The sequence below is a fragment of the Lucilia cuprina genome, chromosome 4 (assembly GCF_022045245.1).
Source record: "Lucilia cuprina isolate Lc7/37 chromosome 4, ASM2204524v1, whole genome shotgun sequence".
Taxonomy (NCBI): Eukaryota; Metazoa; Arthropoda; class Insecta; order Diptera; family Calliphoridae; genus Lucilia; species Lucilia cuprina.
In genome coordinates, this window is record NC_060952.1 from 35,288,053 (window position 1) to 35,315,337 (window position 27,285).

Sequence of the window (27,285 nt, forward strand, 5' to 3'; positions counted from 1 at the left end):
TTTTTTACCTAATCATTAAAGATGATGCATAATAAATCCAGAAAGACAACTCAAAGCGCTAGAAATCGTAAGAGAAGCTGACAAATAAACTGAACCGATATACATATAACAGGGTCCCTAAAATTGTTGTAATAATTGATTCTAAGGCATTGTTTTGAAGATATTCGTAAAATTAAATTGTTTTATAGCAAAAACTTTTATTCTATAAATAAAACTGGATAAGGTTATAGAAAGATCCCTTGAATTTAAACAGTATACTATGGGATCCTTCTTGGACATAAACACGTCTGCAACTTCAGAAGCTTTTACTAATTTTGAAGTTGGAGAGTAGGTATATCAGCAACTGGTTAGGAACGCTGTTGAAATCTGGAATTGTTACGACAGGTCTTGGTAACAGCGTCAATTCCAAGGAAGTGGATGGAAACACGCTACAGGCTGTTGTATTATCTCTTCTACTTTGGCTCATCGATGTTAGGTTAGGTTGATAGAAGGATGTATACAACATCAAATCCGAAGAAATACACCTAGGCCACTATCGGGCCTGTTGTGCGCTCCAATTTATGAAAAAAAGATTGTTTACCTAATGTATTATTAAACTCAGTTTCCTGCACGTAATTCCTAAGAATCTTTCAATCAGTGTTGGTTAAGAATGTTATTTCCAGAATAACATCATTTCCAAGATACTTGGATCTAATTTCGACGAATGCCTGACAATGACAAAGAAAGTGCTCCAGAGTTTCACTGTCCTCTCCACATACTCCACATTCGTCTGTATCCGCACTTCCAATTTTGTATAGATGTGCACGTAATCCTGTGTGTCCACTCAGAATACGTACCATCATACTAACCTCAGACTTTCTTATTTTGATGAGATTTCTCGTCTTGCTCTCATCAGGGTCACCACATAGAATCTTTGTGGTTCTACTCACCGTTTCATCAAAGAGGCTTATTGGACTCGACGACATAGGGATAAAAGTCCCTAATTACGCGGATATAGTTATGATACTGGTACCAGGTATGTTTTCAGACTCAATAACTGGTCCACAGATAGTGATCTAAGAGTAAACCCAAACACAAGTTTCCATGTTTCATCTTGCCGCAATTAAATAACTGCGAAATCGCCAATGATTAATATTTAAGAAACATTATCAACTCGAAATTATCATGAAAACTTAACATCCAACACAAGGTTAAGAAGATAACAGTTGTCTACTAAACCTGTCGTAAGATGTTTGGGATGAAATGAGGACTCACTCCCATCATAGTTAAATGAATGTATACAGCTATATTACGTCATATTCCCACATACGGATCTTATATGGTGGACTTAAACTAAGAAGAAATTTGTTGTACATCAACAATACAAAGTTCAGAGATCAGCCTATATAATGACTATATCTCTTTGCAGCGCAGTGAGGCTTAACTCATCCGGAAATGCTAAGATTTGTAGGTCTACTACAAAGCAAGAAGAATCTATCAAGGCTTGCTCATCTGTCTGAGATCTCCCTTGTATTGGTCCTCATAGGTACTACTATGGAAATGAATAATAAGATGAGCTTATCTCCATTATGGGAATCTGCTCTTTTAATCAGAATTGTTAGATTCTATCAAAAGCAAATTGAGATTTCTAACGGAAATCTGGATCTAATCATATATAATACCATATCTGACTGCTCATGCGTGGTGAACTACTGTGTTATCCAACCAACTAAGGTAAATTTATTGACTAAATAGTGATACATTTATAGGTCTTGTCCATAAGCTGAATTAACTACAATTTATGACAATTCAAGACAATTGAACCTTTTATCCTTTTAGCACAAAAGTGGGCATACAAAAGCTCCCTAAAAGCCACCTTAAACAACTTGAGCAATACAATTTTTTAGTAAAAAAATGAAAAAAATGAAAAAGAGTTAGAAACTAAAATAAAATTTTAATAAAAATTAAGTCAAGCGCCCTACTTGAGACACTAATAATTGAATTATTAATAGAAAATAAGGAATTTTCTCTTATTTAAAAGTTATTATTTTTACAAAAATAAAACCCAAAAATAACTGCGTTCAAACTAAAAGAGTTGCAATAAAATTAAACCACAAACAACCGACAGACAGCAACAATTGAACTTTTCTCTTTCTTATTTGTAATTTAAATGTTTTCTTCATTTTAACTCAATCTTTACATTCTTAATGAATAAAGAAACAAAAAAAGGGAAACAATATGAAGAAAAAATTTAAGTAATGTACGTAAATTAAGCCGAATACAATAATGAATAAAAAAACAAAAAAAAATGGGAACTCACCAAAAGAAGAATGCATCATCATGTAGTAGGAAGAGAGAATAAAATAAAAACAATGCAACCAAACTTAAAGAAAAAAAACAATAAAGAAATAAAGTCGAAAATGCTAAAGAACAATTGGTCATTGTTAACACTGACACATACAAAAATTCTCGGCGTAGACCCACAAATAAAGATGGATACTAGTCGGTTGGTAGCACATACATGCCGGCTTTGTAATTTAACAGTAGCAACAACAGCAGCAACAACTATGAAAGCAACGAAAAGATAATGGAGTCTGAGGTATTTGTGACTATAAATTGCGTTGGTTCTGTATGAGTTTTTTTTTTGTACATGATCCCAGCAAATATTTTGGTATGAAATTTAAAAAAAACTGTTTTTAAATCCGGGAACTTATTTTCTATAAATTTTAGTTTTATTAAGAGTAAGTAGGATCAATTAAGTTCCTATCAATAAAGGTCTTTATAGATATAGGTTTTTATTAAACTACTTCAATCGTATTTCATCGCAAGTCGTTCATCATTGTTAGTCAGTTATTTGCGGAAAGGAACTTGATATCTGTCATACTTTGCAGTATATTTTTTCAGTTTAACATCTTTGTAACCTGTTTCCTAGCTTGGTCCCCCAAGTGCTTTAAACAGACTTGCTTATATACCCAGCAAAAATAGAACGAAGAACATCCAAACCCAGTAAAAACTTTTATTACCATGTAAGAAGTTAAAATACTACAATTTACTTGCACAATAGCATTTTAAGTCATTATTTTAACACGGTGATGTCATTGGAGGCAAGTACTTACCACAAACGATTACAAGTAATTAGAAAAAGTAGTCATTGTAAATCACATGAAAAAACGTATACAGCATCTGTATCTTCACTGACAAGATGATTAATGAATTAGAAAGTATTTATATAACATATTATTAGTAAGACCTTATTATACTACTTATGTGTAATCCAGACCATATGTAGTCATTGAAAAGTACCCAATAAAAACTTTCATTACCATGTAAGAAGTTTAAATTCTAAAATTAATTTACACATTATTAGAGTCCGACCGAACTCAAAATTTCGTTCGGTACCGAACTCCCAACCGGAACTTCGGTAAATTTGAAAGTTTGGCCGAACCCGAACTTTGTTAGGTTTTCAAAGTTCGTTAATACCGAACTTTTTTCTTAAATGAAAAACGCATTTATGATTGAAAAGTAATAAATTTATAACATTTAAAACCAAAATATGAACATCCGAAAGATTTTCTGAAAAGGGTCTTTAATTAGCAATTGGGCCAATTATCAACTAATTCCCAATCCCAGAGAGTGATAAATTTCTAATAACAAACTATTTTTGTGAAAAGTATATATTTTAATACCTTTATTTTTGGGTTTTAAACGATTCATTGACAATAATATAATTATCTATAAGAGCACGCAGAGAAAAACATTGCTGTGGTTACAATTATGATTGTAGTATAAACATATTATCGTTATTGTAACAATTTTAAAATATCACATTATGTTTAAATTATTAAATTAAATAATATTATATCATGATATTTTTGTATTTATCATAATATTGTTATACATTATCATATTATGATCCAAGGTGATCAAAATTTCGTTTTAAATGTGTATCGAAATCAAAATAAATTTTAACGAATCAGTTTTTGATTATTTTGAATACCAATCAATCTGCAACAATAGTTTAGGTTCTATCGTTTTTTAAGAGACTGACTGCCATGTCTAGATCGTTTGAGAATAAGGACCTAGAAAATTTCAATTTTACAAATTAGATTAAAGATTTATAGTCGAAACTAGCTTTTTAATCACTTTCAGGTTAACTGTTTTTCAAATCAGTCAAAAAAATGAACAGTTAAATAGGCGTTTTGTACCTATGAAATCGGAAATTTATTGTACAGAAAAGATGTATGATAACTTCTGTAAACAAATTTTCAGCATTTTTAAAACTTTTTGATGATGTAAAAATATGATAAATAAACATTTTATAAAAAGTTCGGCGTTCGGTGTTCGGTCAAAATTTCGCCGAACACCGAACATTGGCCTAACCTCACTTTTTACCGAACTCCGAACCCGTACCCGAACGTTCGGTCGGACACTACACATTATTAATAAGACCTTATTAGAATGATTCTGTGTAATCCAGACATTATGTAGTAGTCATTGAAAAGTATGTTGTTAGGTAAGTAACTACAATCGATAGCTATTACACAGTTTTTGCTGGGAAAGAATAACATTATTCATCACCACTTTAAAAATAGCACTAAGTAAATTTTTTTTAACTTTTATGGAAGTGGTGTTTATTGACGTCCAAAGAAGCGAAAAGAATACAATTTTTTTTTAATTTAAGGTATATTTGTTTGTACTCAAATCCTCTAAATTAAACGAATTTTATTTTGGAGTTAATTAATATAAATGCGTGTAATTTATTTATTTATGTTAATTTTATTTGTGTCCTAATAATTTTTACAAAAAAAGAACATAAAAATTACTTCCTGAGAATGACTTCTGATGTAGTGAATTTGGAATCAAATAAAAAGAATAGCCCTTCTATGACAAGCTTGTGTTAAAATCAAACTACTTCAGGTCTTTTTCAGTACTTCCATGGAGTAAATTCTACTTCCTTTTCGCTTCTTTGGAGGTTGTTGTTTTACTGGGTACTGGTGGTAAGATAGTATTTGAATCTAAGAAGTAGCACATCTACATATTTTTGACTGTTTACGAACGATGCATTTCATATATTATCCAGGAACTTTCATAGATCGCTGTATAAAGATTTTCCCACCACGTCATACATATGTCGGAAACTTTGAAACGCTGATCCCAGATAGAAAGTGAGCGTTTGGTTCTATACTGAAGACCGAGTAAAAGAAATATAACAATCGTTTCCTAATCATAACACAAGCATTCTATGCAGAAGTCCGACCAATAACGGAATGTGTAAATTGGATTAAAAGAAATATGGCGCATACCGGTATTACTATGTTTACCCATAGCCAAAAGGCATTTAGGATAATATAGCAGTGTGTTTTTAAGCTGGAACCTGGCTAGTTAATCTCTGAATGGAAAAAAGTTTTTTTTTAGAAAAACAGATGAATATATCAATAAAGATCGAGAATATATATAATTTATAGAGTAAGAAAATTATACTGCAGAAATGACACTTCTCACGATGGTAAAATATTTGTTAATGGGTTTAAAAAGTAGATTCTTATATTAACGCATCTGGAGAAGTCACGAAGTCTTAGTAGATTAGATAATTTGCTGAACCTATTAAAAACGTAAAAATCATGCTTCCTGGGTTTAAAAAAAAAAACGTGAATGTATTTATGTACATTTAATTTTTGGAGAATTAAAAAAAAAATTGTCTATAGTAATGTGAATGTGTTATTTAGTTTAAGTGTCTGAAAATAAACCGCTAACCACCAACCTATTCGTCCCCTGCCTCTTTCTCTACTTTCTCACTCTCTCTTTCTCTCTGACAGTGTTATAATTGCAACAGTGGGAGTGCCTGCGGGTGGTCGTAACAAATATGAGACTAAATTTTTGGTACGGAATTAAATTGGTTGGAAATTCTTGAAAAGATTAAAAACAAAATAATATTACAAACACCAAAACAGATATAAAAACAGATATACACACGCACAAATACTCTCGCACAGACAAATAACCAACATGGGGGTTTTATGGTTTGAATGGGGTTTAAAAACAAAAACATACAAATCTAAAAAAACAGAACATAATAAATAAAGAAATATTTTTGTGTAAATTGCCTTTAGTTAATTAATTTCCTAAGAAAAATAAGATTTAATGTTTGAAAATATAAAATTTAAATATAAATTAAAAATAAAATATAATTACGCAATTATATGAAATTTTATTCTTAAGAGGAAGGATCAACATTATTTATCTTATACTTTGGTATTATGTAATTAATTGAATGTTGTTGTTGTATTCGCCAGAGATATTTGTCTTTGAAACTTTAACTATAAAATTTTCAAACATTCTAAATAAAAAAGATTAAATGAATTTTACTTTTATAGTAAATTATAATTATATAACTTTCATAAAAAAAATTGAAAAATATTTTGCAGAAATTTTTAATTTGTTATAAATTTTTTAATAGAGAATTTTAGATAATTTTTATAGAGATTTTACGATTTTTTTCGATGGTGAATTTTGAATAAAAATTCTTTTTTATAGAAATTTTCGATAAATTTTCTTTTTATAGAAATTTTCGATAAATTTTCTTTTTAAGGAGAATTTTCGAAAAATGTTCATTCTATATTCATTTGTAGAAAACTTTCGATAAGCTCTTATTTTATATAAAAATTTCGATAAATCTTCTTTTTATAGAAAATTTTCGATTAATTTTCATTCTATATTCTTGTTTAGAGAATTTTCGATAAACTCTTATTTTATAGAAAATTTTCGATAAATCTTCTTTTTTTTAAAGAATTTTTTCTTTTTTGAGAATTTTTGATAAATTTTTATTCTTTAGCAAAATTTTGAATAAATTTTCTTTCTACAGAATGTTTTCTATAAATTTTCATGCTATATTCTTTTGTACAGAATTTTAGATAAATTTTGCGATAAACCTTTATTTTATAGACAATTTTCAATAACTTTTCTTTTTATAAGAAATTTTGAAAAAAATTATTTTTATAGAGAAGATAAATTTTCATTTTAGAGAATTTTCAATAATTTTTTTATTTGAAATTTTCATTCTATATTCTATTTTAGAGAATTTTCGATAAATTTTCTATCTATAAAGAATGTTTGATAAATATATATATTCTATATTCTATTTTAGAAAATTTTAGATAAACTTTTATTTTATAAAAAATTGTCTATACATTTTTATGTTTATAGAGAACTTCCGATAAATTTTCAATTATAAGAGAATTCTTGATAAATTTTCTTTCTAATGAGAAATTTCGATAAATTTTCTTTCTATAAAGAATTTTCGATAAATTTTCATTATATATTCTATTTTAGAAAATTTTCGATAAACTTTCACTTTAAAGAGTATTATTGATCAATTTTCTTTTTATAGAGAATTTTTGATACATTCTCTTGCTATAAAGAATATTTGATAAATATTAATTCTATATTTTATTTTAAAGAATTTTCGATAAACTTTCATTTTACAAAAAAATTTCGATAAATTTTTAATTTTTATAGAGAATTTTTGATAAATTTTCATTTTTAAAGTATTTCGATAAGTTTTTTATAAAGAATTTTTGATAATTTTTTTATAGAGAATTTTTGATATTTTTTCTCTCGAATACAGAATTTTCAATCATTTTTTTTTCTCCTATAAAGAATTTTCGATATTTTTTATAAATATTTTTATTTAAATTTTCTATAGAGAATTTTTGAATTATTTTTTTGAAGAAAATTTTCTATTACGATTTTTTCGATCGTTTGGATTTTTAAAAAATATTATATAAAATTTTCATCTATATTTTTGCATTTCTATAGAAATTTTCAATATTTTTTAGAATTTTTTCCTTAATTATTCTTACAAAAATTTTTATATATATATTTTTTTTTTAATTTTTATAGATGTTAAAAACATTTTTTTTTTAATTTTTTATAGATTTTAAAAACATTTTTTTAGAAATGTTTTTAAAGAAATTTCATTAAAATATTTCTTTTTTTAGAAAATATTTTATTGAAGTGAAATTCTTTTTTCACAAGTTTAAAAGAAAAATCTTGTTATAGAAAATTTCTTACGATTATTATTTTTCTAGAAAATGTTCAATAAAATTTCTTTATGGAGAAATTATTTATCTTTAAAACTATATTCCAAGAAAATCAACTCATAACTTTCTCAAGGCCATCATAAATGTTTATTTACGACTAATTTCCGAAAATCACTATAAATTTTATCATAAGTGGTATATAGTCGGGTATATCTAAACATTATTTGTTAATACATACTTAAGTTTTAAACTAATTTACAAATACGTTTTCAAGAAGATGTTAAAAGTCGCCATTTTAGGTTTTTATTTGTTTTGAAGATGGGCCCACTATATTCTTGAGATTTAGGTGACAACTTAAGGATTCGATTGAAGCAAAGAAGTTGGTCTTTTAACTTAAAATTTGAGTGGCCACCTAAGGATTCGATTGAGACAAAAAATTTTGATTTTAACTTGAAAATCTCCCCTTAATACTAAGGCCTTTTTTTAACAATAAAGACATTGTTTTATTTAAAATATATGTAACAGCTGTATTTCCAAAATGTCTTTCTTTATTGTGAAAGTAAATTTTAAGCCTCTACTCGTTTAACTGTTCAGCGGCTACTGACACTTTCAAAAAGTTTAGACTTCAATAGTCGTTCATCATTGTCATGATAGTGATGCATTTGGGATATGGGTTAAGTGGCTCTGATAGAGTGTATGTGTACGGTGTTGTATATATTGTTTTTTCCCTTATTTTTTGTAGAATCCACAACAGTGTATTTGATTTCTGTGCAGGAGAACAAAAACGAAAATACACTTTATAACGTAAATTTCATACAACGTGACCACAAATACTAAACATTTTTTGTTAAATGATGATACGCAACGACTTAACTATACCGATGTTAGGCAATTTATAGAAGTGAATCTTATATGTAGATCGGTTAAAGTGATTATCGAAAGTTGGTCTTTTGTCGGAAACTATAAGTCGATTTTCGAATAATCGAAGAATAGACTTTTTGACGAAAAAAAGTCGAAAAGTCGACTTTGTAAATAAAAGTCGAAAGTGTAAAAAAGTCAAATACTTAAAAAAACTCGAAAAAAGTAAAAAAATAGTCGAAAAAGTGGAAATAGTCAAAAAGTCGGAAAAATCGATAAGTCTGAAAAAGGTGACTATTTATAAAATACTTAAAGTGAAAAGTCTAAAAGTCGACTTTTAACTAAATGAAAAAGTCGAAAAATCGACTTTTCGTTCTAACTATAAAAAAATAGTCGAAAAAGAGGAAAATAGTCAAAAAGTCTAAAAGTCTAAAAAAGGTGACTACTTATAAAATACTTAAAGTGGAAAAGTCTAAAATTCGACTTTTAACTAAATGAAAAAAGTCGAAAAATCGACTTTTCGTTTTAACTATAGAACCCTAGTTCTAGAAATTCATACAGATAACTACATATATTTTTTAAAGATATTTATGGGATTTTTTTTCGAAAAAAAACCGATCCATGTAAATAAAAAAATACTGCTTAACACTTTTTGCAGATTCGACTTAAGAAGAAATTTCGATAGATTCGACTAAAGAAGAACTTTCGATACATATGTAATAATAATATTAATACTCTTTACAAACATTAGTAGAAACAAATATTGCTATCCTCGATGTAGTGTAGTGGGGTCTAAAAAATGTATTGACGTATGAACTACCAAAACGCCACAAGAGTTTATTTAGTATACAGGGGTGGATATTAAAGCAAAACAAAAAAAAACCTACAAAAATGTTGGAAAGTTATATGTACATTGATGTTGATTTTATTCCTTTTTTTCTTCTCATGCAAACCCCACCACTGAAAATGATGTGCGTATAAAGGCCCGTATATTTACATAAATTATACATACATGTAGGCTCAAAGGTCTACATATACATCTATGTGTGTAGGTTATACTAGCTCTACTTCACGGCATGTTGTAATGAAGTGATCGTTGATGGTTTGATTAGTAGCAACAGCAACTAAAATGACTAGAGACCACTTTATCAGAAATGTATTTGATGAAGTGCGTTAAATGTCACATATATTTAGGTTAAACTCAAGTTTTAAAGTTTTGGTTAAAAAAAACTATTATCTTAAACAGCACCAATTTTAAAGCCTACAAAGTAAAATATTTTAAAATTTTGGTAATGAGTATTGTAAGAAATGTAGTTATTTCATACATTACTTCGTAATGAGTTGTCGTTATAAATATCATAAATAATTTGTATACCTTTCACCTTCGTGAGAAGGGTATACAGTAGTTTTCCGATTTAACGAACCCATATGTTGTCAGGCCTGTTCGTAAAATTGAAAAGTTCGTTATATGCAGTACTAAGTAAAACGTGGGTTTTTGGTAGGAAAATAATTAAAAATAGGTACATAAAATATTTTTTAAATGTATTTTATAAAAATTAATTCTTTTTTAATAAAAATAGCACAAAACACAAAATTCCGAATCTTATATACCCACCTTCAAACCATATTTGTGTCGAATTTAATCGCTGTATTTTTAATTTTGTCATGAGCTTTAAAGTTATTTATCGAAGTTCATCTCTATACTCGTATTTTTAAGCGAGTAATGAGCGTTGATGTAATTTTCTTAAGGGGGCCTGATATGGAGGGTAAGGTCAATTATGGACCGATTCCCATAAAATTTGTTAGAGATATCGGTTAGTACTCGGCGTACTCGTATTGTTAAGCGAGTATTGAGCGTTAATGTCATTATCTGAAGGACGGACGGACATAGCTACATCGAACTAAAATTTAATAAGAACCCAGAATGAGTTACAGTTTTGGGTATACAAGCACCGCTTGCTACAACTTAGGTTATTTGTTATTTTTGATAAATGTCATTTTATCTTAATTTAAATAATAATATTTATATTAGTTCGTTAAACAGAGTACAAAAACAAGTTTTGTTCGTTATTTAAGGTAGTCAATAGGAAAAATTAGCTTGTTCGTTAAATGCGATGTTCGTAGAATTGAATGGTCGTTAAATCGGAAAACTACTGTATATAAGTTTGTCATTCCGTTTGTAATTTCTATAATATAATTTTCCGACCCTATAAAGTATATATATTCTTATAGATAGCGGAGTCGATTAAGCCATGTCCGTCTGTCTGTTGAAATCAGTTTTTAGTGGTCCCCATATATCGGATAGATCCGAATCTTCAATAATTCAGTTAGACATGCTTTCGAGAAGATCGCTATTTAAAATCAGCAAAATCGGTCTATAAATAACGGAGATATGAGCAAAAATCCGAGACAACCTCTGAAAATTTCATCAAAAAAGCCACATTTTTTTCATGCTTTGTTAAAAAAGCAACAACAACACTGTGAATTGGATAAATATGTACATGTGCGTGTATTTGGTTTTTTTCAGCTGTGTACTTTTTTTGTATGTTTTGATGCTGTTCTGTTCTTACGAAGATGAAGGGTATAACAAGAACAAAATAAAATGTTATTTATATATGTATGAACTGTCAATTTTGAAAGTAGTATTACTCCACATTCCAGTGGGTTTAAGCATTACTATATGTGATCCTTTAACTATTCCATGTTTTTAACACAAAAATTTTAAATTAGAGAATTGTTTTTGAATGTGGTAAATTCCATTCAGGTTTCTAATAAAAGTTTTATGTAATCTGAACATGTTTAATACATTTTAGAACAGATATGTACATGCAAATTGTTTTTGGCATACATATTTTTAAAAACATTAAAATTCAAACCCTTCCATATCCCATTTCAACCATTGGACTCACGATACTTTCAAAATAAAAAAATCGTATACGTAAATATGTCCCATTTATGCCTGTTTATGTACAAGAAATTTATTTGAAATAACCCAAAAATTGTATTAGTTCCATAACTAGTTCTAGAACGCATGATTATAGCCCGAACTCGTTCTACTTTGGCGTTGAGACCAATGATTTTTGTTCGAAATTGTCACCTTTGGAACTGCGTTTTAGATTTCAATAAAAATATGTTTATGAATTTTTAATTTTTTGACATTTTTTTTCAACTGATTCTAAGAAGTTGTTTCGGAACTAGTATGTGTTCCATTGAACTAGTGTAGTATCAATGTATAACTAATATCAAAGAATTAATTCCTTGAATATTTAAGAACCATAATAATGTTCCGAGGAACGGGTTCCAGTAGTAGTTGCGACATCACTGGTACCAAGGTTGTTATTTAAGAATCTGAAGTGGTTCTATCTACATTTATTCTAGAACTAGTTGTTTTTAGAACAAGTTCTAAATTTTATTCCTGGGTTAATATATTTTTTTTTTGTTATGTAATTCTTCATGAAAAATAAAACCAAAATAAATAAAATCCAATATTTTATGTGAATTATTTGAATTTAAACATACAAAATGTGTTGTTCAATAATACGAATTTTTCGGTACTACGAAAGGGCCTGACATTATATAATTCGTACTAGTGGGCGTCCACTGTATTTACATATGTGTAGACACCATTCCAGATAGATTGGTAAAATTTGACTACTTGATATCTTTCTGAATATTTGTGACTATTTTGATTGTTTTACTTTTTTAAAAAAAAATTTAGATTTTCATGGATAGAGAATAGAGCGAATACTGCTGATTAAACCTTTTTTATCAGAAGTATAATATTTCTTGATTGAGCGTTATAGGAACGAGCACGTATCGGGGAGAGGAATACATTTCAGTGCAATATTTAGTAAAAATGAGAATATACGATACAGTTACAAAAATACTTAAGCTTTTCGATAAGAGAGGGTTTGATAACTCTCAAGCTGTGTATGTGAAAAGGGTCTGCAGAGTTTCAAAAATCCATGTCATGCTTCAGCTCATATCTCCTCGTGCATCTATGAGGATCTATTTCCTTGACGACCAGAGAAAATCATTAACATATCCACCACAAACAGTGATAAGCATCGCTTCGTAGAATCGTTCTCAATACAATTAGATCTTTGCACATCATTTCACGTGAAATATGTTCCATTTTCACTTTTGTCGTAAAAAAAATTACCCTGTTGTAAAATTTTTTGATGGATTTTGTAAACATTTAACAGCAGTTCCATACAAAATTAACTATTGTTCGCACCAAGTTCACGATAGCAATTTTTCCTTCAAAGAGAAGGAAAATTTCAAGGGAACAAAATTTTCACTTCTATTGGCGATAGTGGTGATTATATTAAAGCATGAAAACGATGACAAACTATCAAAAATATATGTTATATCAGTTCCAAAGTAACAGTCCCAAACTAGTTACTTAAAGTACCATTGACTGAGTGGCTGATCAGCTTTGAAATATCTACTCTCTCGTTTACTTAAGATACAGTAAATTGACAACTACCGTTTAAACAAGCGCTAGTTTAGCGTTAAATTTAAATTTTAAATTTTTCTAAAGAAGTCATCTAGTATTGCATTATCCCTCCAAAAATGTGTCATTTGCCCAACTCCAGTAGGTACCATACTAAACGAATCTTAAAAATACAATTATTTACCCTTCATATAATTGATATTTACTGCTCAATTAGTTTTACTTTTAATTTTATTATTGGAAATAATAAAAAAACAATCCAAAATCAAATTATGTTATTTCAAACCACCACAAAGAAAACTCTGGCGATTTGCATACAGCACAAAAGGAAATAATTCAAATTTTACTGCTTATTTTAGTAGCAATTCTTGAAAAATAACCAAAATGTTGAAAGGGACACTCACTCACTAACCACCACAATACAATAAATTCGTTGTATGTCTGATGTGTGTTAGCGTTTTTGTATTTTGTCTACTTACCGCTACAGAATTCTTCATATCAGCAATTGCTGATGCAAATTCAGAAAAATGCAATTCAGGGCAATAAATAATGGGAGCCAATAAATCTCCAGATTTACGTCCAGCTTCCACTGACTTGATTTCCCATTCTTCGGAATTTGTCAATATGGCACCATGATATTTACCCGTAGCAATACCCTGTAAAATGAAAAAAGAGAACGAGAAAAGAAATATTATAAAAATAAAGTCAAAGTCAAATATTGAATGAAGAGTGAAAAAGTCAATTTAATGCCGTTGTAAACACACACATACATATGTATGTACGTAAGTACATCGAACATTTCTGCACACTAATATGTACATCTGTATGTATGTGCAATTGGAGAATACAAGTAAGAGATGCAACAAAAAAAATCATCATGAGTTATTTGCATTTCATGTTTAAAACCTCGGGAACGAACGAACTAAAGTGGGGGTCACATGGAGCAATTGTGTGAAACCAACTTAAATCCTTAAAAGTTAAATGATGATGAGAATGTTGATGCCAATGGGGGCATAAAGCAAAATATAAACCAGAACACACAACAACAATGGCAGACGTCGTATCGTAACCAAGACAAGACAATATAAGCCAAACCAATAGGGAATTTAGCATTTGCAATTGGGAAAATACGACAACTATTCACAATTGCAAATACATGCTTGCAATAACAGTACTATTTATGTTGCACTAGATACCAATGAACATACAAATTCATAATATTTTGCTTAGGATTGCAAATAATTGTATACACAATACTACAGCACTCATGAATTGTATTCGTTTCATTTGTATGCAGATAATTATTTTTAAATTTTTAATTAATTCTATTATATTTAACTTTTAAAATTTAAAAAAATTAAGAATTTTAAAATTATTGAATTGTTACTAATCTTTGCGTCTGTGGGTCCGGAATTTTACCGATTTATGCACGATAACTGAACGAATGAACCAATCCTAATCTGATGAAATGTTAACATACGAATCAAACTCAAATCAAGTACATTTTGAAATTAATTCAATATATAACGTTCATTTTAATCATGTGTGCATTGGAGCTTAAGTAAAACTAAATTTTCTCAAAATAGGGTTTGTTGTACAAGCAAGCTACAAGATTGAGCTCTTGGTCGGTTTCCACCGATCTAATTGCAATACCTTGGACTTCAAGGTATTTGTCTCTAGCGAAGAGCTCCATAATGTCCAGATTTAGCCCATCAGACTACCGTCCCGATATTAGGTCCTTATTAGACGGCGATATGCGTCTGAGTCTTGGGGACCTTAGCGCTGGTACTCTAGTATAGGGGAAGACCAGAGAGGCGAGTCACTGGCGGAAAAATATGAATCCACCACACTAAATAATTTTGCCACCACACGGATTATTGGTAACTGCGCCTGCTGTCCAACCATCACAATAGCGAGCCCTGGTATGATTAACTACGCAACTTGGAGACCTCAGACCATCTCATGAGACCATAATCGTATGCCCCAACGACTTTATCGTCTCTGAACTCCGACTCTACATAAACCAGAAGAAAGCATCTTCAATGATATTCCAGCTCCTAGCAACGTTCGCCAAGCAGTTAGCAACTTCCGCGAAACTGTTATCGCTGCAGCAGCCCGCTTTATCTCTGCTGGTCGACTATCCATAGTGCGGCCGCACTTCCCAGCAGAGGCAGCGAGATTAGCAGTTTAGGGCGATGACATCCGAAATATCAACTCCAACTACCCACGTATTGACCAGCTGAATCATGATATCAGCTGGTCAATGGTAAATTACCAGCTGATATCATGGTAAATGAGTATAAACGGAATAAATGGTTAGAGCATTTGAAGAATTCCAAATTAAGCTCAGGTGTTAGTAAGTTGTGGTCTGCAGATTGGTCTCTCTCTAACCCGATGAAGAAGGGTTAAGCGATTATGTTTGCAGACACCACTCTTTCCGACCCTAAACGGTACTCGAGTGCATTTTGCGACTTGTTATTCAGCACCCAGAGAGAGATAAGGCGAAACGAAATGTTGTTCACAAACTTTACAGCCTTCCAGTCTCGGACATTCCACAACCCTTCACCCCTCTTGAAGTTGCAGAAGCCATCAACGCAGCCAAACCATCTAAAGCGATTGGCCCAGATAGCATATCCATGCAAAAACACCATAGCTAACGGGAAGTTTAGTAATTGACAATGGTTTTAACCTGCCAATGAGCAGCCAATATATACCCAATGCCTGGAAAAAGGGTAGAGTCATCCCGATTATGAAACCAGGGAAAACGCGACAAAGGGTCAATCCTACAGGTCGATTTTCAACATGTCACCAGACGCGAAGACTCTTGAAGTGCTCCTCCTCCCCCAGCTGTCCTGCCATCTAACACCAGCTCGCCACCAGAATGTATTCCGTAAGATGCACAGCACCTCAGCATTAACCGCCAAAAACAACTCAGATCTCATAAAGCTTAAAATTGCAGAGGCCTTGTGAAAGGATACTCCTAGAGGCGCTAGTCTTATCGAAGGATTTCGACACACTCTTCCAGGACTTAAAATTGCAGAGGCCTTGTGAAAGGATACTCCTAGTGACGATAGACTTATCGAAGGATTTCGACACACTCTTCCAGGACATCCTGCAGTCCACCAGTCGTTCGTTGAGTTTGGAGACAAATGTTCTAAAACCCAGGTGTGCTACGGGGAGGCATCCTATCCCCCTGTTTTTTTTTACTTCTATCTCTCCAAACACCCCACAGCTCCACAAGGTGTGGAAGTTATATCTTATGTGGACGACTGTACCATTATGTCGACGGGCCAAAATGTTGATGAGCTTTGCGATCGAGTAAATGGTTGTCTTGGAGTAATACACAACTTCTTCTCTGGACGTAAACTGAAACTAACATCAGCGAAGTTTTAAGCTAAACTTTTCAACGCCTAGTCGAAGAAGGCAAACTTGAACCTTGGCATCGTAGTCGATGGAAACCAAATACCGACTGTAAACGACCCAAAGATTTTGGGAGTCACCTTTGACTGTATGTTTACTTCCACAGCTTATGTCACTGCAATTACGCGCATGTTGCGAAGTAGAAACAAGGTCTTCAAAGCGCTGGCCGCACGCTGGCAGCACCTGGGGAATGAACAAAGAAACCTTGTTGACTATCTATAAAACAGTTGGACGGTCAATGGTTAATTATGTAGCCCCAGTGTAGTCTCATTCGCTGTATGATACCCAGTGGAGAAATATTCAAAGCTGCCAAACTACCGTACGGAATATAACGAGCTATATGCAAATAACATCAGAGCACCACCTACACGAGCAAACGACGTTCCTTCCAGGTAATTATGTCATGCTGGCTAAGAAGTTCCTTGTGGGATGTCACCAGAGCATTTAACCGAACTTTAACATCACACAGTTGGATGCTCCCTCGAACAAATTCCCAAGAAGTTTTTTATTCAGAATATGCATATATGTGTATTAGGGTTATAACATTTGTACTATTTCATTTCGGCATTCATTTTGAAAACACTACTTGTTACCACGTAGTGAAAATAATTCTAATGTATAACTTGGATCCAATCGTACTTTTGACAAATGAACTAACGGATATTACTAAATCATCATCAAGAATATATACATTTTATGTTTTAGAATATTCTCGAAAATGGAAATATATTAATATCCTTGAAACACCTATCCTCGAAAATTATAATTCCACAAATGCACATTATCTTCAATTTATTTCAACAACTTTATGCAAAACTTAAATTTGGCAAAAAAAAAAACGTGTAAATATTCATCGCCACGAACCCACTTTACTCTTAAAATACTTTTTACAGCAAGCTGTGTTATTTTATCAAACAACAAACAAATTTAACATTTAATATATGTATGTATCTATTTAGTAACTTGCCGAAAAAATCGAATTGGCGAAAAGTGCGGAAAATTTGTTAAATTGCGATAAATAATTGTAAATGTATTGAATCATTGAACTATTAAATGATTCTGAAATACATATACAAAAAAAAACAACTAAGAGTGCTATAGTCGGCTGTGCGAATCTTATATACCCTTCACCACAGTATATTTTAAATATATTAGTTTTATAAATTTTTTCCCAACTACATTTATATTACACCAAAAGCAAAACAAAATGAACAACAACAACAACACTAAACGAAATTAAAAACAAAATACACAAGGCATCTAAACTAACAGACATCTAAACATACATAACGAAAAACATAGAAAAACAAAAACAAAATAAACAACGCAATAAAACCAACCTACATCCAAATGTACGAACAGAATTCACAAAAACAAAACAAAATACACAACTCAATGACGCCAACAGCATCCAAACATACAAAACGAAATACACAGATGAAAAACCAAATACATCTACACACACGTGTACAGTGTTGTTGTTGCTTATTTAACAAACCATGAAAAAAATATGACATTTTTTGATGAAATTTTCAGAGGTTGTCTCGGATTTTTGCTCATATCTCCGTTATTTACCGACCGATTTTGCTGATTTTAAATAGCGATCTTCTCGAAAGCATGTCTAACAGAATTATTGAAGATTCGGATCTCGCCGATATCTGGGGTCCTCTAAAAATTGATTTCAACAGACAGACAGACGGACATGGCTTAATCGACTTTATAGGGTCGGAAAATTATATTATAGAAATTACAAACGGAATGACAAACTTATATATACCCTTCATACGAATGTGAAGGGTATAAAAATAGATACGGTAACGATAAAAACCAGCGTGAAATATGGTTCGCTACATACACATAAACTCATACCCTATGCACGGCGAAACAGTGAGTAGTAAAAATATGGAATTAGTAATAGAGTAATATAAAGCCTATTTTAAAATTTTCAAAGATTATTAAATCGTTATGTTCATGACTGTGTTATATATATACATATATATGCATAAATATTTGCTAAAGTACTTTCAAATTTCTATAGCCGACCAATAGACAATACATTGGCAAAATAATATTTTATTGTGTTTTTTTTGCAATTACATTTGTATGCATACATACATATTTATACACACACAAACGAGCCAGTTCCCTACAATTTAAAAATTAGCCAATGTATCCATTTTGATACTTTGTTTTGACATTTGACCAATTGACATTGGACATTAATTGACATTTTGTAATGAAAATTTTAGTCAATAAAGGTATTAAGGCACTATTTCTTTTTAGTAATCCATAATGTTCCAAATAGACACCAAAGATGTTATAATCCGTTGTCAAAATAAGTACTGATAGTTACTAATGTGACTGTTGTTGTCAAACTTAACTTTGCGTTGTTAAAATAACAACGATATGTTGTTGAAATCACAACGATGCATTGTCATTGACACAAAGCGTAATCAAAATAACAATTCATTGATGTAATGATAACTAAGTGTTGTCAAAATAATAACTGTATGTTATTTAAGTTTTAAACACATCCATTGTCTAAATGCCAACAAACGTAGTAAGTTCACATTTAACAACGGACTGTATCAATTTCGATATTTTTCTATCAGATTTTTCACTCTGTGTAAATTATTTCTTATTCCACTTTAGGAAGAAGTTGTCCTTAACAATAAAAATACGGTTGTCAGATCTTACAACGTTGTCAGTAAAATGTAAAGAAAATGTCTAACAGTCGCTTGAACTTACAATTTTTCTTTTGTTACGTTGTCAGAAAAGGCATTACTGACAATATTGAAAGACAAAATTTGTAAGTCTACACTATTATTAGACATTTTCTGCACATTTTACTGCCAACGTTGTAAGATCTAACAATCGTGTATACATAGCATTACGGTAGTCATTAGTTCTCCGAATTACTAGGCATTGAAACTAAAGAAAAGGAAGCAACATACTTGTGCATGCAAAATGTAATGCAATATTACTTTTAGACAATCACAATATTTTGAATTCAAAACCAAATATTTTACCATAAATAACAGAATTGTTAAAAGAAAACTTTTCTCAGATGTGCAAAAAAAAAGAAAATGAAACTTGTATAAAATAAATGTTTAGCATCGATTTATTATTGTTGTATTGTTACTACCCCAAGTGAATATTGAATAAAAATCACATACACACACACACATAATATTTCAATATTAAATATAAGATATAAGATAGCAAAAAACACATTTATTGTTATTTCGTTTTTCAAAATACCAAAAATTTGTTTAAGAATTTATTAGACATTTATGTGAAATAAATGCTATGAATGAATGAATGAATGAATGAGGACAAAATACATAAAATCAGTTTGGCTAATCGATAGGTGAACAGGAAGAATAAAAGGAATTATTTGTTTTATATTAATTTGAAATTATTTTTCGGAATTTAATTTTTAATTTAAATTAATTAAGAAGCTTTTAAATAACGGGAGCTTTTGTCCTAAAGGAGGCAACGTAACTAAAATTCAAATATGTATTCTCATCTTTAATGACTGCGTTAATTCCCAGTTATGGGGTAATAATTAAATAATGTAATTCATTACATGGTCAATTACAGTTACTTGTAATGTGTAATTGAACAATAACCAATTACAAATTACAAGTAATTTTAATTGAAGTTTTTCTAAGGAACAAAATTTTCAATTACAAGTTAGGTTAAGTTAATGAAAAAAAGAGAGCTGAATGAATTATTTTTCAGTGTTCGGAAAATCAGTTTCCTGAACGTAATTCCTAAGAATCATCCAATCAGTGTAAGTCAGGAATATTATTTCCAAAATAACATCACTTCTAAGATACTCGGTTCTAACTTCGACAAATGCCTGGCAGTGGCAAAGAAAGTGCTCCAGAGTTTCACTGTCCCCTCCACATGCTCTACTCAAAAAATACGTACAATCATACTAACTTCAGACTTGTTTATTTTGAGGAGATTTTTCGTGTTGCTCTCAACAGGTGTCAACCCATTGGATCTTCGTAGTTCTACCCACTGTTACATTATTCCTAGAGGCCTTATGGTTTTCTCTCGCCCATATTTTTATACCCTTCACTTTCGTGAGAAGGGTGTCTGTCTGTTGAAATCAGTTTTTAGAGGACCCCAGATATCGGCGAGATCCGAATCTTCAATAATTCTGTTAGACATGCTTTCGAGAAGATCGCTATTTAAAATCAGCAAAATCGGTCGGTAAATGACGGAGATATGAACAAAAATCCGAGACAACCTCTGAAAATTTCATCAAAAAATGTCATATTTTTTTCATGCTTTGTTAAATAAGCTTTTGGTGTAATAATGTAATGTAGTCGGGAAAAAATTTATAAAACTAATATGTTTAAAATACACTATGGTGAAGGGTATATAAGATTCGGCACAGCCGAATATAGCACTCTTACTTGTTAGTTTAGCTTTTATTACGTCGAATAGTTTTGCGTTTGTCAGGTTAACTGTCTCGAGCTCCTTTCCCTTTAAAGCTATTACATTCGCCCTTTCGTTACCGACTACTACTGAGTAGATTTAGTTCTATCACCTGATATCGTCCTAATTGCCTTCTAACTGTCGGTAAATAATTGTAATTGGCAAAACTTTTACAATGACTTACTTCAATTTCGTTGCCAGCTTCAAAATAAGAGAATTATTTTTGTCTAGAAATGGTTCAGGATAAAGATTATTATTCAATATTTAAAAAATTTCCAAGCTATTGCTTAAAAAGTGTTTAGTATCAACATCATTTTCGCAACTGGCAACGCAATTGAAGTGGCAACGCAATTGATCCATTAACGAGGAGACATAACTGCAAGGTTATATCCCCATGTACAGCATAAACATCAATAAAGTATAATATGCTTCTGTTGTAGTGATTTTTGCTAGTTTCTCATGACATCATAATTATTATTAAGGGCCAAGACTCGCGTTTTATCGAAGTAGGTGTCAAAATTGTCGCAATTTGGCTTTTGGTTCTGTCCATTTCAGAAACCTTATATTGGTCCATTTATGTTCGCAGCATCAATTTATTAAACATCCCAGCAAAAAAAGGGTGGTAAAAGATGTAGTATTTTCATCAGAACTCGTAATTCGAAGTGCTTTAAATTCGGTTGAAAAACCTACGAATTTTACATGAGAGTGTCATTGGAGGGATGTTGTTCATTTTTGGTAACTCTGAACTACTTATAATCTTAGTTTAAGAAGCAGTTAAAATCCAATATTTGGATGTCAAAAGTAAAACACATTATCTTAATGATACTCTTATGAAAATTTCACTGGTTTTTCACCAAAACTTAATGTACTTCAAATATGTTAATTGTAATGGCTTTTCTACATCTCTTTTCTTTCTTTTAACTGGGTTTTCATTTGTAAGGCAATATTTATAAAAGTGAATAGTATGTTATCACATTTTTAGATGTGATTAAGATGTAGTTTGTAAAGTATGACATCAATTATTTTTTGCTGGAATAATTTATAGAATTGTTGTTTATTATACCCTTCACTTCGTGAGAATGGTATATATAAGTTTGTCATTCCGTTTGTAATTTCGATAATATAATTTTTCGACCCTATAAAGTATATATATTCTGGATCATTATATTTAGCGGAGTCGATTTAGCCATGGCCGTCTGTCGGCCTGTCTGTCTGTCTTTGTGTATGTTGAAATCAGTTTTCAGAAGTCCCCAGATATCTGCGAGATCCGAACCTTAAATAATTCTATTGGAAATACGATCGAAAAGAACGCTATTTAAAATCAGTCCAATTTGTCCATAAATAACGAAGATATGAGTAAAAATCCGAGACCACCTCTAAAAATTTCCTCAGAAATTGAGATTTTTTATTCATGCTCAAACAGAAATTGCAAAAAACAAAATACATAATCATACGGTAAATTTTGTTATTGTACTCTTGTTTATAAAAACAAGGCACAACGTGAGCAGCAGAGCGAGAGCAGCACTAGTGTGTTGTTATTGGCTAGAAACATAAAGTTATGTATGTGGAGCGAGGCTTAAGTTAGAAGCCATAAATGGGAACTATTTGGTACTTTTTGAATTTTATATAATATTGAACTTAGCAGCATGAAATTTAGCATGTAGGGCCTTGACAAGGTAAGAACCTACAAAAAGGTACTTTTTGGTACCTTCTACAAAAGGTACTTGTTCAATTTCCTAGAAACATAAAATTAAGTATGTAGAGCCCGGATTAAGTTAGAACATATAAAAGGGCACTTTTTAGTACTTTTTCGTGCTACAAAGGTACTTTTTGAATTTTCAGGATTAGATCTACAAAATGTACTTTTTGAATTTTCAGGATTAGATCTACAAAAGGTACTTTTTGAATTTTCTATAGTATTGAACCCCATAAAAGGAGACTTTTTGTTACCTTACCGTTTTGCAATTGGTATTTTTTGATTTTTTATACCCTTCACCTTCGTGAGAAAGGTATATATAAGTTTGTCATTCCGTTTGTAATTTCAATAACATAATTTTCCGACCCTATAAAGTATATATATTCTGGATAGCGGAGTCGATTAAGCCATGTCCGTCTGTCTGTCTATCTGTCTGTTGAAATCAGTTTTTAGAGGTCCCCAGATATCGGCAAGATCCGAATCTTCAATAATATAGTTAGACATGCTTTCTAGAAGATCGCTATTTAAAATCAACAAAATCGGTCTATAAACAACGGAGATATGAGCAAAAATCCGAGACAACCTCTGAAAATTTCATCAAAAAAGCCACATTTTTTTCATGCTTTGTTAAAAAAGCAACAACAACACTGTGAATTGGATAAATATGTACATGTACGTGTGTAGATGTATTTGGTTTTATTCAGCTGTGTATTTCTTTTGTATGTTTGGATGCTGTTCTGTTCTCACGAAGGGTATAACAAGAACAAGGAGATAAAGCAGTAATATGTTGGTAATACAGCTCATATTTGTTTGAGGGTGGTAATACAGTTTGACGGTGGTATTACAGTACAACCGTTAATATTTCTTTCTGCTACAGTTTATATTTGTTTGTGTGTATGTTATGTGTGACATGTGTGCAGAGATACAAAATAAATAAAAACTGTTTTTTAAAACATATTCGGTGAAGGGTATATAAGATTCGGCACAGTCAAATATAGAACTCTTACTAGTTTTTTCTTCTATTTAACACATTTTAAGCATTTAAATTAGTTCAAAAATTCGCCTCTATTGTTATTGTTTATTCTAGTGTTAATCTATTTAACTTGAATGAAGAAAATGCATTCAAACATTCATTCATTCATTCAATTATTTATTTATAAGCAGTGTAGTGTGGCTTGGCATACTAATTGTCTGATTTTATACTTATGTACAGCGAAAATATTAAAAAGTATTATGCTGCTTTTTGCATTTTGAATAATTATTCAATTGTTTTTGTGTACTGCGGGTTAAAATGTAAACAACAATGCAACAGAAAAAATATTCGCATTCAGCGTATAATATGTATAATCTCCATAGTGGTTTTTATTACAAAATGCAAAATAAATAAAATCAAATAAAAGCCATTTTTATAATTATAAAAGTTAAAAAAGGAACAAAATGAGTTTTATTTTAATTTCAGCCTAAAAAAAAGTAAATAAAATAATGAATTATTTCATATACATTTTATATTCATTCATTAAATAATGGCTTAAATTGTTTTTGCTTCTTTTTTTTTTTTGCAAGCAAATTTAGTATAAAAACTAATTTTTTATTAGAATAAATTTGTTTCTTTGCACTTTAACAAAAAACTAAAAAAAAAACTGATTTTATTTATTCAATGCTTTCCTTTCTTTCATTTTTTTGTAAAACATTCAATTTCGCCTTTAAACGCCCTTATTGAGAGATTCGCGCAAAATGTTTATCCTTGAACTGATTTTTGAACATTTAATATCGTTGCTTTTTTACTCCCCCTAGTTGTTAGTGGTGTAGCATAGACAGTGTTGCAGCATACAATTATAATAAAGGTAATGAAATATTCTAAATATAAGGTAATCAGTGTCAAGGGAATCCTGTTCCTTTTTCAGAATAATCCTAACAATAAGAAAGGCAATAAATACTAATTCTAAAATTTATTAAATAGTGTTACGAAATATAGGAAAATTATGTTAAAATTTCATTTCTATAAACAGTTTTAAAGAACTTTGTTTTTTTATTTTCTTTATAGTTCTTATGACTTATCACAATACTGTACTTTAGTTTATTGCATTGCAACTAATTTATTTGCATTACTTTCGAAAGTCATGAGGTTAATTGAAAAAAATAAATTGCAAAATTTTTAGATTTCATTTTTGTTAGCAATTTTATTTCTATATTATGTGTGTGTGTCTGCATTAGATTATTACCATTTTATTTATTGAGTTTTAAACACTTTTTGTGTTAATATTGTATTCTTGCTTCTAAAAGACGATATGACCTTAAGTGTGGGATTTTCTAATAAAGATAATCTTCATTCTTTAGTTAAACCTGGTTTAATATATTTTTCGTGTTTTTCAGTAATCAGTTAAGTTACTTATTATCTTAGTTTATAAGTGAGAACACACAATCAACAAAAACAATAGAACAATGATTTCGGAAGAATAAAAACTATTTTAAGTAAATTGCAATTTTTTGATTTGTTTTGTATTATTTATTCTTCTTCAAGATTGACGTTTACACAAAATGTCAAATAGGCAAAAACAATGCCAGATGATTATAAAAAACCGCCGTAAACGCTAGGTTCTTTAATGCGGAATTTGACCCAATCCAAAAACGACAGTTTTAAGTTTGAAACAATGTTAGTTTTATTTATTATTATTTTAAATGTTTTTTAACATTTTTCCAACATTTTTCATTTTACAAAGGAATTGTTTGCAAAAAACAGCTGTTCATTGTTTATGTTTTTAAGTGAAAAGTTGGCAATACTAACAAAGTTAACTGATCTTAAATCCATAACTGAAAAACACAATCATCGGTTAAAGTCCTTCTCAATTTGTTTCCACTTTAATTTAACAGCAAGTTAAACCTAGTTTAACTGAGTAGTAAGAAACCGGCCCTAACAATCTCATGTAAGAACACCTATAGATTAAAGAACTGTTTTTTATTTATTTATTTATTTATTTTAAAAGACTTCAGTTCCCTAACAGCGATTGAAAATTTTGATATCAGAAAAACTTTTTCGCCAATATTTTCTAAATGGGTCACAAAAATTTCGTCATTTTGGAAGTATCCTTTACCTATCACCTGTATTTTGCAGCAATCTAAAAATCCTCCTTAGTCAAACATTCTTTCATTTTGATCATTGATTTTTAATTCTAAATTACGTGAAAAAAAACTAATGGAATTTGCGAATAGGGTTTTATAGATACTGTTTGATAAGTGTGCGAGTTGCAGACTAACGTCAACTAGTTCTGAAATAGTAGAATAAATTTCAAAAGACCTTACAGTCAATACTTAATGTCCTGGCTACCAAGGGACAGGGCTTCACTCAATTAGGGCCTTTAAATGGAACAATAATATAAGAGATTCTTACAGGCGAAGATGTAGATAAACTAGAGATAGTTGAGCATATGTCACTATTCTAGAAGACAGAATCTCAGGTTGAAATGGCTGGAAAAAAGTTATATGACAAACTGGATTGCGAGACTCAATCCTTGCAGTCTACTAGATTTTATGAGGTGAATAAGTCATTTCTTCGACTTTGTTTTATGGGAAGACTTAGATTCTTTCACAATTGTTTCGTAGTGAATTTTGAATCAAATAAAAAGGACATTCCTCCTATAACAAGCTTGTGTTAATATAAACACTTCTTCATGTATTTTTCAGTACTTTTCGCTTCTTTGGAAGTTCTTTTTTGTTAGGTATGTATGGAAGACTTAAATTCTTTCACAATTGTTTCGTAGTGAATTTGGAATCAAATAAAAAGGACATTCCTCCTATAAAAAGCTTGTGTTAATATCAACACTTCTTCATGTATTTTTCAGTACTTTTCGCTTTTTTGGAAGTTCTCTTTTGTTGGGTATGTATGGATATGGAATTTTCTATTAATTTTAAACAGATTAAATAGCTGGACGAAAGATTAGATCTAAAATGCATTACGTTAGGTAAGGTTAGGTTGTTAGGAGGATGTATACTACATCAAATCCGAAGAAATACACCTAGGCTACATTCGGGCCTGTTGTGCGCTCCTATCATGAGAAAAAAAGAAAAAAATAGAACTGAATGAATTATTTTTCAGTGTTCAGAAACTCAGTTTCCTGAACGTAATTCCTAAGAATCTTCCAATCAGTGTTAATCAGGAATGTTATTTCCAGAATTACAACACTTCCAAGAAACTTGGATCTAACTTCGACGAATGCCTGACAGTGGCAATGTGTAGTGCTCCAGAGTTTCACTGTCCTCTCAGCATGCTCTACATACGTCTGAATCCGCACGTACATCTGTTCCCAAACCTTTTTTCGCTGGGAAATTATAAAAAACATAATATTTTCATGCGTTATTATACCCTACACCACTATAGAGGGGAGGGT

General features: G+C 30.6%; 1 protein-coding gene across 3 annotated transcripts in view; it reads right to left on the reverse strand.

The window, feature by feature from the left end:
- The window catches only part of LOC111681524 (probable aminopeptidase NPEPL1), a 73,260-nt gene that overhangs the window by 29,046 nt on the left and 16,929 nt on the right, over positions 1-27,285 (reverse strand). For all 3 annotated transcript variants that reach the window (XM_046948573.1, XM_046948575.1, XM_023443360.2), the window contains exon 5: positions 13,812-13,988. In XM_046948573.1, the coding sequence (XP_046804529.1) occupies positions 13,812-13,988 (177 nt within the window). The remainder of the gene's footprint in view (positions 1-13,811; positions 13,989-27,285) is intronic.